Here is a 16211-nt window from a genome sequence, read left to right as displayed (position 1 = left end):
GATACCCTCACACCCACCTCAAATAAGTTAAAACCTTACCTGGATCTATAAGAAACTTGTCCGTAAAAAAAAGAACCTTACCGGTTCAGCGGTTACAAACACACCGACCGACAGACAGAGATCCTATTATTTTAATATAAGTATATTAAAAGTTAAAATCCTGTTTGTCCAGACGTATGACAGGTTTCTGGATCTTGGCTGGCACTTTCTCGACCATCACAATCTGGTGTTCCAACCATTACATAGACCTCAGAGAGCAAAGTAAGTAATTTCTTTCTATCAAAATAAGTTTTTTTTTATTTTCTTTAAAAAAATCTTTTTTGGGGGAAATTTGAGATGTCACTACCCCCCCCCCAAAAAAAAAAACAACAAAAAACCAAATTAGCTTGAAACCACTGCAGTACCAGTATCTATATTTCATGAAAAGTAGAGTTCAATCGTATACCGCAGGGATTGACTATTGGGCACTTTTTCTGATTTTGGGCGTCTCAATTGCTCAAAAGGGTTTTGGGTACCCTTTTGGGTTCAGTGGTTAGCGAGATACTTCAGTGTAAAGGGGACCATATCGGTTCAGCGGTTAGCGAGATAATTGCTACACACAAAAAAGGCTCACTATATTATATATAGGCCCAAATCCGCCCGCCTAAAACCAGTATTGGGCCGGACCATCCCTGGGTTACCGAAATCTTAAGGTTTAGAAAGACGATCAGACTAGACATCGTTCTACTTTGTAATAAACTAGCGGCTTCGCCCCTAGCATCTAGGGGCTTTGCCCCAAGAGGTTTGATCAAACCGATTTTTCGTATTTTAGATTTAAAAGAAAAATAAAAAAATAACTTTTTTTGGGGGGGGGGATAGTCGACCCCACTATTTTAATTTTATGGGGGGGTATTTTTCATTTTTTGGGGGAGTTGGGGGTGTCCCACCCCCCCAAGAAAATAGTTATAAACCTTCCCGGGACCTATGAGAAACTACCCTGTAAAAGAGAACCCGATCGGTTCAGCGGTTAGCAAGATCCTTCGCTACAAACATACAGACAGACAAACAAACAGATAGACAGACAAACAAACATCGTTCTACTTAGTATTATAGATGGTAAAGCTATTAACTATAATTCTTATTGTTCATAACTCTTTAATACTTGTTAGGAGATTTTGTTTTATGCCTTAATTTAACCTAGTTTTAGGTTTCTTGTGATATTTTCAAAACCTATATCTTTAAATGGTATGGCAGTATCGTCCTATTAATATAAAACTTCGGAATCACTTTTCGATCCTATAAAACCAGATATATTTTGTGATATCAAAGTTTTTAATTCTCAAAAAAAATAAAACAATGATAGATTTTAATAAATGAACTTTTAAAGTTTCATATTTTAGAATTAGAACAGGATTAAGGTATAGTCAAAAGTATTAAGTAGGTTGAAACGTTTAAAAAAAAGCTTAAAGAAGGGAGAGAGTGAGCTATTTTGATATTTTATGTAATTGATATTTTCACACCCATTTGATTCATAAACTGTCACAATACATTAAGTTCATGAATTTTTTATTTTTCAAATTAATACAGTATACGTTACGAAAAATGACCGGTCTTTAAAATAATCTAGCCCCCCCTGTAATGAAGTTGTAACCCTATTTTGTTTGTATGTGTGATCTTTATATACATGTTTAATGGTGTTTGTTGCGGTAAATTAGATCAAAGAACATTTTCCGACATTCAGCAGGCTATAAAAGAAGAAATTCAAAATGAAAAAATTCATACCCTTATCTTTTAAAGTAAATTTTTTCGGCTTAACCAAAATTCAATTAAAATACATTAGGGTCGGAATTTTTTCATTTTGAATATTTACTTTCATAGCCTGCTGAATGTCGGATAATGTTCTTTGACCTAATTTACCGCAACAAACACCATTATACATGTATATAAAGATTACACAAACAAAAAATAGGGTTACAACTTCATTACAGGTGGGGCTAGACTATTTTAAAAACCGGTCATTTTTCGTAACGTATACTGTATTAAGAAGAATCTTGAAAACTTAATAATTACATATCCTTTTAGTCCCGAAATTGAGAAAACCTACATAATCCTATACAAAGACAATATATTAAAATAAAATCTATTCAAATAATATAAAAAGTTTCCTAAGATTTTAGAATACATTTATGTAAAACTTGCTTCATATAACTAGTAATTTTAAGTTTCGTAACATTTGACTTCAATGTAGAAGATAATACCTTTATTTAAATGAACTTTTCTTCAGAATGATTACTTACTTAATTGTTTTTGCGCATGTGCTCATATTGTAATTTGTTTAAAAAGATCATACAAACCAAAACTGCATTATCTATTTTTTCAAAGGGGGGGGGGGGGGGTTAATGCAACCATCTCGTAATCAGTGAGCAAATGGCACTTAAAATTCGAATTTTGATCTGAACTTTTGCATGAGTAATCCTTGGTAGGTCTATTTTCCCTAAATCGAACAAAAAGTTGGAAAAGTAACGGCTGGCGGCTCAGCCGTTTAGCCGTTTTTTGCCTATTTTCAGGGTAAATTCATCATCAATTACGTAGGAATCAACTTTTTAAAACATATTTTTGGTTTAGTCATGTTAAATGATAGCAATAACCATTTTTAAAACTTCTAGTACCAACAGCTACCGTTTAGAACCGTTTGATAGCGTTTTGGAGTGGAAAAGAGTATTATGTGGAGATAGGTTTCGTGACTAATTTGCAATATAGATATCCAAAAAATGGCCAAACGGCTGAGCCGCCAGCCGTTAGCCGTTACTTTTCCAACTTATTGTTCGATTTAGGGAAAATAGACCTACCAAGGATTACTCATGCAAAATTTCAGATGGAAATTCGAATTCTAAGTGCCATTTGCTCACTGATTACGAGATGGTTGCATTAACCCCCCCCCCCCTTCATTGAATAAATGTCAGATTGTTATGAAACTTTATATAATTGCTTTGACGTCCTTGTATTAAAGTAATAGGATGTATGTCTTTCTGTCTGCCTGTTTGTACCGAAGGATCTCAGTTAACCGCTGAACTGATATGGTTTTCCTTTACAGTGTAGCTTTTCATAGGTCCTGGGAACAGCTGATCTTAACATTGATTGAAAAGAAAAAAAAATATGTGCATTAAGGCAGGATATTCTAAGTAACACCGAAAAATGGAGAGAAAAAAATTCAATAAGAATACCTAGGTCTTTGTGCTATTATGATTTAATTTTTTTTTTCAGGAAAAAGGAGTTTTTAAATGAAATAGATGTTAGTAAGCTTCAGCTATACTCTGTAAATTCCTGGCATAATCAACAACAACAAATATCTATGTACAAGGTTAGATTTTGTTCTAGTTTCATACATGTTTTTTCCTAACTCATATTTTCACCCTGGCCTAATAGTAATATCTTAATTGATGTTATTACAGGTTCGAACCATGAGGGACAGAGACCACGTAAGGGAATTAAGATTTAAACATCTCTTTGTTGTGGGTACATTTATTTAAGCAAACTGTTGGAGAATATTTGAAAACTTAAGAAAAAATATATAATGTACAGATATAAGCTATTACTGCACAAAATTGGACCCCTAACTACACACCAAAGTAAAGCTCTATTTAAAAGTACATATAAAACTAAAGAAGGAAAAGATAAGTTCGCTGGTCCTTTTTTTAAAAACTAGAGCATATGAAAAATTGATTAGACGTTCCAAGAACTCGAACGGTTCCGTCATACAACCAAATGTATTGGGCAGCATATTTTTACTAACATTCATTCTCCAGCGGCGAGGATATCAAAATTATTAATTTTTAGAATATTATTAGGTATTAAGTTACAAGTGAGTGGTTGTGCACTGATGACAACCCCCCCCCCCCCCTCCGCTTATTTTTAAATAATAAATTAAAAGTAAGGCGGGGGGTATTTTTTCCCTATGTCTAATCCCTGTGGGGGGCCCTAACCCTGCGGGGATACCAATTACCCTATATAACTTAGCCTAACCTGACCTCAAATGATCAAGCTGGGCATCGCACTTATTATTTTTTTTTATAGGAAATTGAGGTAGATGTGACTGAGGAAGGACAAATAGATAAAGTTCTAGTTTATATTTCTCAACATAGTAATGATGAACAACAGGTAAAAGATGGCTGTCAGAAATCTCTAATTTAATTTAAAATTATAACTAAAATATTATTAAGCAGTTTTCTTTTGATAGTTAATATACAACTATAATAAACAAAGCAAAGAATCTTATTTCTTAAGCTTTTAAACTAGAAATAATCAAACACTTTTCTGAAGTCAAAAATAAAGGTTCTATACCGTAACTATATTGGCTTTGAAAAAAATTAATTATAGGTCCATAACTATAGTAAAAAACATACCTACATCAATTTTGTTTTAAGTGTTTCAAAATATCCCTAAATATAATATAAATTTATGGAAATATTTAGGGAAAAATGTCTCAAGTTAAATCTGTACTTGGAATTAGATTCAAGAAAACATATTTATTTTTTAACAAATTGGTTGAAAAATACAATATTTAAGTAATAAAAGATAAAATAAATGTTTCAGTGCACTATTGTTTTAGAGGTATTTAGAAATAAACACCTTTTATAAATTTGATACGTATATTTAAAGAGAATATGGACCTATAATTATTTTTTTTCACACGCCTTTTGGTTGTTTTTCAAATCCAAAATAAATATTTTTAGTGACACTCATATAGCATATAATAAATTCAAATATTTGTTTCTCCTTTAATCCAATCAAATGAAAATTTGGAGATGAAGGTCTGGGAAGTGCCACTTTTTAATCAAACTTGCTCTAACATTTTTTTGCTCTTCTTTTGTGTTATAAAAAGTGGCATCTTTACACATCATCTCACCTTTAATAAGCTTAAAAATATAGAATAGTATTAAACAAACAGAGGTTCAACTCTTGTCTATCTAAGGATGAGATTGCTGATCATGAAAACGTACTTCAAGAAGAAATAGATTCAGATTGTTTTGATGGCCCAGAAAATCACCAAATAGACAACAATACTTTCCTTTATCATTCCACTGAAAGACCTAATTTAGTCCAACATGAAGATGAAATTAAAAAATCTCAGCCTACATCAATAGTTAACTCACTTGAAAGTGATTCTGACAAACACAAAGTAATGGAACAAGGTTTGATTGAGGGAGGGGATGGCGCAATATTGGAAAGAATTGATGATCCTGCAAAATGGAAAGAATCGCAAGATCAAAATATATTCAGTATTAAGGTAAAATTAATTATTAGTCAATTTTAGTTTATTTATGCCAAAGGTTTTGCCCCAAGCCTAAATGTATATGTGTTGGTTCTATTAAAATATGGAGATGGGGATAATGACTACCGCCTTAAAACAAATAAAAAGCCCTTTGAAAACACAAATTTACAAGTTCAACCATTTGAGAGAACTCTTAGTTCAACAAATTAAAACCTACCATGACCACTTATTTTTTTTGTAGCGGCTTCTCCCCTAAAGGCATCTATAGGGTTCCTTTTAACAAAGGAAACCTGATTCAGAGTATATCGTAATCTTTATATACATACAAACATACATTTTATTGAATTTAGATTGGTTGGATCAGTAAGTGAAGTATCAAAACTTTTCAACTAGGGTTGTTAAAAATCCGGGTTTTTAAATCAAAAGTTTGACCCAACCCGGCTTTTTTTCATTAATCCGTTTCTTGTGGGTTATTTTAGAAATGTTAAATAAACTGCTTTAATATAATGATGAAAACTGGTTGTTTTAGACATACAATTATTAACAAAACAGAAGAGAATAAATGTATTTATCTATTTTTAAATGTTTATTTTCTTTAAAACTTCCAATTTCCAACTTCTAGTTAAATTAGATAGAAAATATTAAACTAAAAGTGAAAATAATTGTAGGAATCTGTTATAATTTACTAAATGTAATACTAACTTAATATAGAATAAAACCCCCAAAAAAATCCGCTGTTTTTTTATAATCTACCCCCCCCCCCCCAAAAAAAAAAAAAAACCGGGTTTGGGTTAATAACCTAGTTTTCAACCAGTATTCGTAATCCACAGAAGAGGTATTTTTGTATAATGGGGATGTACATCCAGTTCTTGGTTATTCTTATCCCTTTAGATACCTGCATTCATACCTGTTTATTTCATTTGATTAAACGGCTCTTTCAAGCAAATTATGTTATTTTATGTTAAATATTGTTTATTTTTCGAATCATATTACTGACAGCTTTCCGTGGACGATAAATATTTTTTTAGTATGGCCTACAACGGGTTTTAATTCAGTGGAAATTAATGTGGTACAAAGCCTTACAGAAATAAGCTTTTATTTTCAAGTTCCCCGAAGAAAACCTGTATGTCATTTCTTGAAATAAAAAATATCTAGTTTTATTGCGCACAATTTACTGAATATTTTATATTACTTTACGTACTATATTTTGCATGTTTTTATACCTATACATACGACTTTGAACCTGAACTTTTATTATTACACCTCATTTTACTTTATCCGTTGACCAGTATTTTTGGAAACAGACTACGGCGCCTGACCAAACTATGACTCTGGCAGAGAACGCTAATTTTTATAATTATTAGGGGGCCGAGCGAACGCGGCTAGGCAGGCTAGGGGGCTGAGCGCTGCGGCTAGGTAGGCTAGGGTCATAGTTTTTGTAAGAGGGAGGGGGGGGGGGGGGTACCAAAACTTTTTAATTGAATAAAATAGTTCTGATAATACTCAGACTACCAAACCTAGTTTTTACTTCTACTTAAAATTCTTTTTCCCCTTAAAATGTAAGAAACAAAATTTTTAGGAGAATATGGAAACAAGATCTCATATTGAAGAAGAAGAATCATCGGATGAACATGAAATAATGTGAGTACCATTTACTGATAAGCCTGTGCTCTTCAAGTCTTCTAGTTGGTTGGTCAGTAGTGCAGATATGGCAACTAAACATAATATGTCAGACTTATAACCTTTTATGCTGTGGTAAAATATTCAGAGTTCTGTTAAACCATTGAAAGAAAAAAAAATATCTGTAATATAATACCTAATGCTTTTCATCCTTTAAAAAAATGCAGAAAAGTTGTTTCCAATGTGACATTACGACCACAAACGCGACGTATATTTTAACATTAGCTTGGGTTAGGTTGCGTAAAGGTTATGAGAGCCCCACAGAGATAGTACAATAAAGGAATATGGCCCTGCAGTGTTAGAGCCACCCCCTTTGGGTCTATTTATTGTTCGATGAAAGCATTAAACTTTTTCTTACAGTTACTTCTGAAAATTTTATGAAATATTCTCCTGAATAATAAGCACCTACTCTGATTTTTCATTTTTTTAACTTAATAAATCTTTAAATATTCTTGTGCTTCGCTTCTTATGACAGTTGTCATCGTTGTTTTATTTAAAATCATAAATCAGAGTAGAAAGTTAGAAACCGCTTACTACACACTTTAAAATCTTATATATGTAAGGTTTATTTAGAAGGTTCTATTGATGAATATATATTTTTTGAAGTTGCTTTTTTTTCTCAGAGAAACAGAATTCATACTTAAAGAAGAACCTAGCAATGAAAATTTTGAAGTATCAAATCAATCTTCAAATTACGATATAATATATGACAAAAGTGACCATTATGTCAGCGAGATAGTAAATTTTTCTAATAATCTACCTCTTAATGGATTAACATCTGCAATTGAAGAAAACGAGTTTATTGTTGTGGTTGATGATAGCCTAAACATGCCAGTAGATGATACAAAACAACAAACTGATAATGAGCCCTTGAAAACGATTATAGAGAGCCAAACTAATGAAAATTCTTTGGTCATGAAGTATGAAAATGATAACGTTATTGTTGGTCAAGTTATTGTACCTGGGGATAATGGAGGTGATCAAGTTACTTTCTTTTATAATCATGTTCAAGATAATCAAGATGATCATGTTCAAATTCATTTTACTGATACAAATCAACAAGATATAAATACAAACAATGAGAAAGAGGTGGACGGAAAAAGAGAAATTCAGCAAAAGGCATGAAAATTCTAGAAGTTTTTAAAAAAAATATTTTTTATTTTAAACTGTTATAATTCAGAGGGGTAAAGATAGGCAATTTGAATATTAATATATAAAATAAGTTTGTTAGTTTTTTAGTCTAAAGCTAATGATCTCTGAAACCATGAATTAAATACCTAATGCCTTTTGAATATCTTAGGTAATATATTTTTGTTATATTTGGGAACTTAAGGCCTAATTACCTATTTTAAATTAGGAGCCTAAGATTCTAGAGGCACAGCCGCAATCTGCAATTTAATTTTATCTATATTTTCATCTAGAATTTTCTCTTAAAAGGATCAGATAAGAAAAGTTTTCAAAACAAAATATTCTGTACCAAGGTAAAATTAAATAATTTTTCTAAATAAGATTTTTTATCCTAGCTGTAAAAACAATTTGCATAAGGAATTCTGTTTTAAAATCATGTGATAATATCATGTTTTAAGAAGATTTTCTTATATATTATTTTATATTGCGTGCATTTGAGGTTGAAGAAAAGTCGCCCACCCCCCCCCCCCATCTTCATTTTGTTTGTAAAAAGAAAAATTTTGAGCGAACTCAAGGTTACACACAGATAGAGCTAATACACACCTCTTGTAGAAGTGAATCAAGTAAAGGACTAAGATAAAAGGTTTCTTTAATAGTTGTTGATAGGGGTGATTTTGCTTGGAAGGGTGCATGCCCCTAAAATAGTTGTAAACCTTCCCAGTACCTATGAGAAGCTTCATTGTAAAGAGGAACGATATCGGTTCAATGTTCATCGGTTAGCGTGTGTGTGTGTAGCCATAGTTTCTTAGTGTTTGGACCTAAGTAGTCATGCAGAAGGACGAGACACTTTTGTATAGCCACTGGGGCTATCAAGCTCCACGCCCAAGTACATTATGCCTTGACCCGCTGTCTCAAGGGAGCTACTCTTTATTACCTCACCCTCGCCGAGTATGGCAGGTGTCCCAAATTAAGTCACCGTAATGAATAACGCTCTCCGCAGAGGAGCTTGGGATAAGGGTTGTACAGATATTATGTACGTGATTAGTAAGTATCCAAACCACTTAATAATCTCCCTTCTTACACAATCAGGGGAAGTTGTGTGAATATGTTCAACTGAGAATTTGAGTTGCCACATGGGGACTTGAACTCAAACTCTCATCACCGTAATTCAGTGCGTTACCACTGAGCTACGACGCCCCTTCATCGGTTTGCAATATCCTTCGGTACAGACAGACAAACACACAGACATACTGTTACTTTTATATAAGGATATGATTCCATTATATACACTCCAATCTCAACACTTTTTACAAGCAAGTATTCTTCTAATAGGCCTGTAATTAAGGTTATGGCTGATCTTTACAGAGAAACTTGTATATGTACTAGAATAAGTTTAAACCAATGGGCTTAATGACTGATAGCCTTTGGATGAAGCCTTCAGTTAAATATAAAAATACTAGCGGCTACACCCTAGAGGCCTCTAGTAGCACTTTAAATGTTTGGAGTATTAAAAAAATAATACGATACCTTGCAATGTTGCGAAGAAGGCTCTATCAAATTTCTACTATACTTTGCAATGTTACGTAGGAGTCTATTCGAGAAGAAATATTTTTGATTTATTGTGATTTCTCTTGGGAGGGTGGTGGTACCCTCCCCCAAAATATTTATAAACCTTTCTGTGACCTATGAGAAGCTACTCTGTTTAGGAGAACCCGATCGGTTCAGCGGTTAGCGAGATCCACCGGTACAAACATACACACAGACAAACACACAAACATCCTGTTACTTTATTATAAAGATTATTTAATAAAATTTAGAGATGCATCAAATATTCCTTTCACTGATGAAGAGAACAGAATTTTGGAAGAAACCAGTGAGAATTTTAATCAAAACAATTTAAAGAAACTCCAAATAAGCGAAAAGCCAGAAAAGGTAGGAATGTATTTTTATTGAATTGTATTGATATAAACAGTTGTCAACGAACGAGAGAAACCTTATGATAGTCCCAGTTTTTAAGGCTTTTTCCAAAAGCACACATTAGTTAATATTTTATCAATATCATTGATATTGGCTTTAAAACCATTTAATATCTATGTTTTAGAATGAGAAGATGAAAACTGGTGAAACCCGTCACAGATTTTGTGATAACAGACAGGCACACATGTGTCCGCACTGTAAAACTATTCTCAAAACCAGGTATTCAACAAATTAAGGCTAGGTAGATTAAACTTAGAAACAGGATGTCTTAGTGTCCTATATGATGTTGTCATCCTTGTTGTTAAAAATTGAAAAAAAGTATTTATAAGAGGATAATGCCAAATATTCTTTTCAATTTATTATGATATATTTATCTAAGCTATTTTTCACTAAAAATAAATAAAACTATTAAGATTTAATATTAGAATTTAATTAAGGAACTATTTTTAATTTGTACGGTTTCGCTACTACGTACTGGGTTTATTTTCGTCTTACTAGAAAAATAACAGAACAAGGATACAACATCCATAAAAACTAAGTTCTAAAATCTAACGTTAGAACAAACAATTGTGTGTGTCAAAGGGAGGGACGGAAGTGACACTTTTTGAAACTTAAAACTAAAAGTCAAAGAAACTCAAGATTTGGCATGGCAGTTCCTTTAAAGAGGTACAATATGGAACTGCCAAGAAACTGTCTACCGAAAACCGCCGTTTCTCGCCGTATTTTTTTTGCCTTTTCTCGACAAATTAGACAATTTTTAATCATCTGAGATAAACTTTTTTTTTCATAAAAATTTCCCTTAGATATATTTTCACTTAACACGTGTAATATTTCAAATACGTCAATATTAAAAAAATGGAGTGCAAATATATTGAACAACATCATACTTCTAGTAATACCACACTATCATGCATTATCAGCATTCCACTTTCCTGTCGTTCCTTATAATTGAATTTGGCGAGAAAAGGCAGAAAGAATCGGCGGTAGTGGCGGTTCCGCCGCCGTTTCTTCACAGTTCCACATTGTATCTCTTTAAAGCAACTGCCATGTCAAATCTCAGATATGTAACTCTTTATTTAGATGAGTTCTTTTGACTTTTAATTTGGGTTTTAAAAAGTCACGGTGTCACTTCCGCCTCCCCCCTTTTAATAAGCAGAATAATTTGAAAGTATAAACAAAATTGAATATAAACTTTTGGCTAAATTGCTTAAATACAGGACTCTTTTTAAGAAAGTACCTTTAATTTTTAAGAATCGATAAATAAAATATTGAGCCTTGTTGTCAAAGGAATCATTGTTCCAAAAATTAGATGAATAGGATATTATATTATACTATCTAAATCGTACCTAATTGTTACAGGAATCATCATCTAAAGTTTGAAATCAAGAGGACAATTGTAATATGCCTTCCCCTTTTAAGATATTTTGTAACGTACAAATTTGAATCTTAATGTAAAGGAGATTATCAGGAATGAAGGAGACAATGTTTGTTTCATAAATCTACAACTCCTTTTTTCCCCATAAAGGATATCTACAAAATGCAGAATGGCATATAGACATTTTTTAGAGAGGGGGGGGGGGTTTGATTTGAATCATTTGCTGCAAAAAGTCTTTAATTCCTTGGGGATTATCCTTTTTAAAAACATTGATGTAGTACTTATTTCAAAACCTACAAGCTTTGTCTATAATGCAACAAATATAGTCCCTAAATTACATAAAAGGCGTTTTCAAACTTTAAAAAATCCGCTCTTTTCTATAATTTGTATTTTTAGACATTCCTTGAAGACGCACATCCTTACAAAGCACTATGATCTGAAGCCTTACTCCTGTGATACCTGCAAGAAGAGATTTCATGCCAAGTGGCACCTGAACAAACACATAAAACTGGATCATAACACGGCTGGACTTGTAGAGTGCTCTGTGTGCAACAAAATGTTTAAGGCATGGTGTTTATATAATAAAATGTTAAGATAGAATTTTAAACATCTGCCATGTACCTTCCTATGTTACCATTATAAAATTTCAAGTTTAATTTTCATCCACTAGGAGTTACTGCATAGTCATGACAAGAAAAGCAAAGATTATTTATTTAAAATTTTGAACAACTTTGCTTTTATAAAGTCTGTCATAAAACCTCTCTATATGATTTATTTAAGACTGAATTTTCGTGACCTTAGCAAAGCAACTGATAAAAATGGCCATGAATCAACTCACTTCAGGAGTGATTTTATAAAGAACTTTTTAAAAGCAAACTTGTTCAAAATTTTAAATAAATAATCTTTGCTTTTCTTGTCATGGTTATGCGATAACTCCTAGTGGGTGAAAATTGAACTTGAAATTTTCAAATCTAATTTTCTCAAAAACGGCTGCATTTTAGATTTTATTGAAAAGTGAAATGAAGTTACCTAACCTAGGGTAATGAAATGCACTATGTCCCAATTTAGGTTCTGACACTAAAGTCAAAGCACCTTCGAACGCACTGTGTTTAGTTTTTTACACCAAGGAGGAGAGAAATATGGCGAGAAAAAAATTTCAGTTTATTTTTTTACCCCCCCTCCCCCTTTATCAGGGTCAATTTTTCTGAATATATACACCCCAGACCGTTTTTTTTCAACCCTGATTACAATACATCGATTTGAAAACCCCTTTCAAATGTTTGAAAGGGGTTTCAATGTTTTCACTTTTACTTCCTTCTATTCTGTGCTTCTTTTGGATTGAACTAGTAGCGGCGTTCCTAGCATATAGGGGCGCTGTATTCGAAGGTGTAGGGATTCAGGGAAGGTTAGAAATATAACCTTAAACCAACCCGGAACCTATGTGACACTTTCCTAAAATGGAGAACTTAATCGATTCAGAAGTGAGTAAAATCCTACACTACAAATATAAGATATTTGCTACTTTATAACTAGCGGTTGCGCCCCAATCTAGGGTCTAGGGTCGATGGAGAAGGTTTGAACACAAAAATAGCCTAAAAGCATCCCAAGGTTTAAATCTAAAAAAAACCAGAATTTTCTAAGGCCGTCTTAGGACCATCTGAAACTTACTACTTTATATATTGGCACTAGCGGCTTCGTCCCTAGCCTTTAGGGGCTTTGCCCCAAGAGGAAATTTAAAAAAAAAGTATTTCTGGTGCTGCTAAGGGGGGGGGGGGGCGTAATGACATCTATTCTTAAACCGTGAGCAAAATGGTCTAAATATTGAGCTAGACCATTCAAACTTGGTATATAAGCCTAGTCCTATAGGTATTACATCTAAATGGCAAAAAAATCCAAAAATTTTTATTTTTAGGTTAGGTTAGGTAAGAAAAACCCTGCGGAAATGGGGTTTTTAGGCTTTTTTTGGTCTATTTTGATGTGGAAACTTACCTTAAATTGTTTTTTTTTCTAGGGTTTTAACTTAAATACACTGTGTCTATTCATAAGGACATTATTTAAGATGATGCAGCAAGTTTAGGACCGACCCCCAGGGGCCTAGGTGGGTGGCCCGTAGGGGATAAGTGCATTTTCCCCAATATATATGTTGTGATACTTCAAATGATAGGTTTTGTAGGTCAAGGAACTCAAATTCAGAGCTAAAATAAGCATTAGACTAATCTGAAGCTAACCCCAGCGGGCTAGGTGGGTTGCCCACAGGGCTTAAGTGCATTTTACCTAACCTAACCTAGAAACTTACATTTAATATTTTTTTTTAGGTTTTTTTTCTTAAATATACTGTCCATTTATGAGGACCTTATTTCAGATGATCCAGCAAGTTGAAGACCGACCCCAGGGGGCTAGGTGGACGGCCCGTAGGGGTTAAGTGCATTTTCCCCAATATATATATTGTGATACTTCAAATGATAGGTTTTTTAGGTCAAGGAACTCAAATTCAGAGCTAAAATAAGCATTAGACAAATCTGAAACTAACCCCAGCGGGCTAGGTGGGTTGCCCACAGGGCTTAAGTGCATTTTACCTAACCTAACCTAGAAACTTACATTTAATATTTTTTTTATAGGTTTTTTTTCTCAAATATACTGTCCATTCATGAGGACCTTATTTCAGATGATCCAGCAAGTCGAAGACCGACCCCAGGGGGCTAGGTGGGTGGCCCGTAGGGGTTAAGTGCATTTTCCCCAATATATATGTTGTGATACTTCAAATGATAGGTTTTTTAGGTCAAGGAACTCAAATTCAGAGCTAAAATACGCATTAGACTAATCTGAAGCTAACACCAGCGGGCTAGGTGGGTTGTCCACAGGGCTTAATTGCATTTTACCTAACCTAGAAACTTACATTTAATATTTTTTTTTAGGTTTTTTTCTCAAATAAACTGTCCATTTATCAGAACCTTTTTCAGATGATCCAGCAAGTCGAAGACCGACCCCAGCTGGCTAGGTAAGTGTCCTCCAGGGGTTAAATGCATTTTTTTAAAAGTATGTGTTGTCATACATGAAATTATAGATTTTGTAGGTCAAGAAACTCAAATTTACAGCTAATAAAAGCATCAGACTAATATGAAGCTAGCCCCAGCAGGTTGCCTCCAAGTCTTAAGTGCATTTTAACTAACCTAACTTAGAACCTTACTTGTTTTTTAAGGTTTTTTTTCTGGAATAAACTGTGTCTATTTATGAGCACATTTAAAATTTATTGTATGACAACACATACTTTAGAAAAAATGCACTACACCCCTGTGGGCCACTCACCTAGTCCGCTGGGGTCGGTCCCCAACTTGCTGGATTATCTAAAATAATGTCCTCATTGATAGACACATTTTATTCAAGGAAAAAAACAAAAAGAATAAGTAAGTTTCTAGGTTAGGTTAGGTAAAATGCACTTAAGCCCAACGGAAAATCTACCTAGCCCGCGGGGGTTAGCTTCAGGTACGTCTTATGCCAATTTTAGCTCTGAATTTGAGTTTCTTGACCTTAAAAACCTATATTTTGATATATAACAAGATATATATTGGTAAAATGCACTTAACCCCTGCGGGCCACCCACGTAGCCCGCTGGGGTCGGTCCCCGACTTTCTGGATCATCTTAAATAAAGTCCTCATTAATAGACACAGTTTATTTAAGAAAAAAACCTGTAAAAATAAAAGTAAGTTTCTAGGTTAGGTTAGGTAAGTACTCTTAAGCACTGCAAAAAAACAACCTAGCCCGGGGGGGTTAGCTTCAGGTTAGTCTAATGCTAATTTTCGCTCAGAATTTGAGTTTCTTGACCTAAAAAACCTATATTTTGATATATGACAAGATATATATTGGAAAAAATGCACTTAACCCATGCGGGCCACCAACCTAGCCCGCTGGGGCTAGCTTCAGATTAGTCTAATGCTTATTTTAGCTCTGAATTTGAGTACCTTGACCTAAAAAACCCTTAATTTGATGTATCACTATATATATATTGGGAATAAAGCACTTAACCCCTGCGGGCCACCCACCTAGCCCCTGGGGTCGGTCCCCGACTTGCTGAATTATCTTAAATAATGTCCATATGAATAGATAAAGTGTATTTAAGTTAAATCCCTAAGAAAAAAACAATTTAAGGTAAGTTTACACATCAAAATAGACCAAAAAAGCCTAAAAAACCCTTTTCCGCAGGGTTTTTCTTACCTAACCTAACCTAAAAATAAAAAATTTTGGATTTTTTTGCCATTTAGATGTAATACCTATAGGTCTAGGCTTATATACCAAGTTTGGAGGGTCTAGCTCAATATTTAGACCATTTTGCTCACGGTTTAAGAATAGATGTCATTACGCCCCCCCCCCCCCCCCCTTTTATGTGAAGTAATTTCCCCAGAAAACTATTTTTTTGGGAGGGGGGAATTTTTATTTTAAGGTAGTTGGGGGTGTCCCACCCCCAAGAAAATAGCTTAAAACTACCACAGGACCAATAGGTATATACCCTGAAGAGTAGAATCCGATCGGTTCAGTGGTAACTGAGATCTTAGGCTTTAGACAGACGGACAGACATCAAGCTACTTTGTATTAAAGATAAACACCATTATTGTATTGAAGGAATCCTATATAAAGCGACACAAGGAGGCAGCTCATGAACCAAAAATAGAAACAAATTGTGATATTTGCGGAGGCAAGTACATCTCCAGACATGTTATGCTTCAACATAGGAGAAAATTTCATAAATAAATTTATATTATAAATCATTTAGTAATAAACGATAATTAAAATTTAATTAAAAG

At 33.6% G+C, this 16211-nt stretch overlaps 2 protein-coding genes across 10 annotated transcripts in view; one reads left to right on the top strand and one right to left on the bottom strand.

Moving 5' to 3' along the window:
- The window catches only part of LOC145316934 (protein deacetylase HDAC6-like), a 46672-nt gene extending 37989 nt beyond the window's left edge, over positions 1 to 8683 (bottom strand). For all 7 annotated transcript variants that reach the window (XM_080157770.1, XM_080157771.1, XM_080157774.1 and 4 more), the window contains exon 1: positions 8663 to 8683. The gene's annotated coding sequence lies outside the window, so the exon portion shown is untranslated. The remainder of the gene's footprint in view (positions 1 to 8662) is intronic.
- Positions 1 to 16211, top strand: part of LOC145316936 (uncharacterized) — a 26793-nt gene extending 10582 nt beyond the window's left edge. For 2 of the 3 annotated variants that reach the window (XM_080157779.1, XM_080157778.1), the window contains 11 exons: positions 173 to 261; positions 3244 to 3340; positions 4054 to 4137; positions 4952 to 5266; positions 6831 to 6892; positions 7555 to 8050; positions 8369 to 8412; positions 9766 to 9991; positions 10161 to 10255; positions 11808 to 11976; positions 16030 to 16211. In XM_080157779.1, the coding sequence (XP_080013905.1) occupies positions 173 to 261; positions 3244 to 3340; positions 4054 to 4137; positions 4952 to 5266; positions 6831 to 6892; positions 7555 to 8050; positions 8369 to 8412; positions 9766 to 9991; positions 10161 to 10255; positions 11808 to 11976; positions 16030 to 16158 (1806 nt within the window). In that variant the 3' untranslated portion in view covers positions 16159 to 16211. The remainder of the gene's footprint in view (positions 1 to 172; positions 262 to 3243; positions 3341 to 4053; positions 4138 to 4951; positions 5267 to 6830; positions 6893 to 7554; positions 8051 to 8368; positions 8413 to 9765; positions 9992 to 10160; positions 10256 to 11807; positions 11977 to 16029) is intronic. The other variant, XM_080157780.1, reaches the window with a different exon arrangement.

The sequence above is a fragment of the Acartia tonsa genome, chromosome 4 (assembly GCF_053477335.1).
Source record: "Acartia tonsa isolate MP-2025a chromosome 4, ASM5347733v1, whole genome shotgun sequence".
Taxonomy (NCBI): Eukaryota; Metazoa; Arthropoda; class Copepoda; order Calanoida; family Acartiidae; genus Acartia; species Acartia tonsa.
This window is presented reverse-complemented; position numbering and strand designations above follow the sequence as displayed.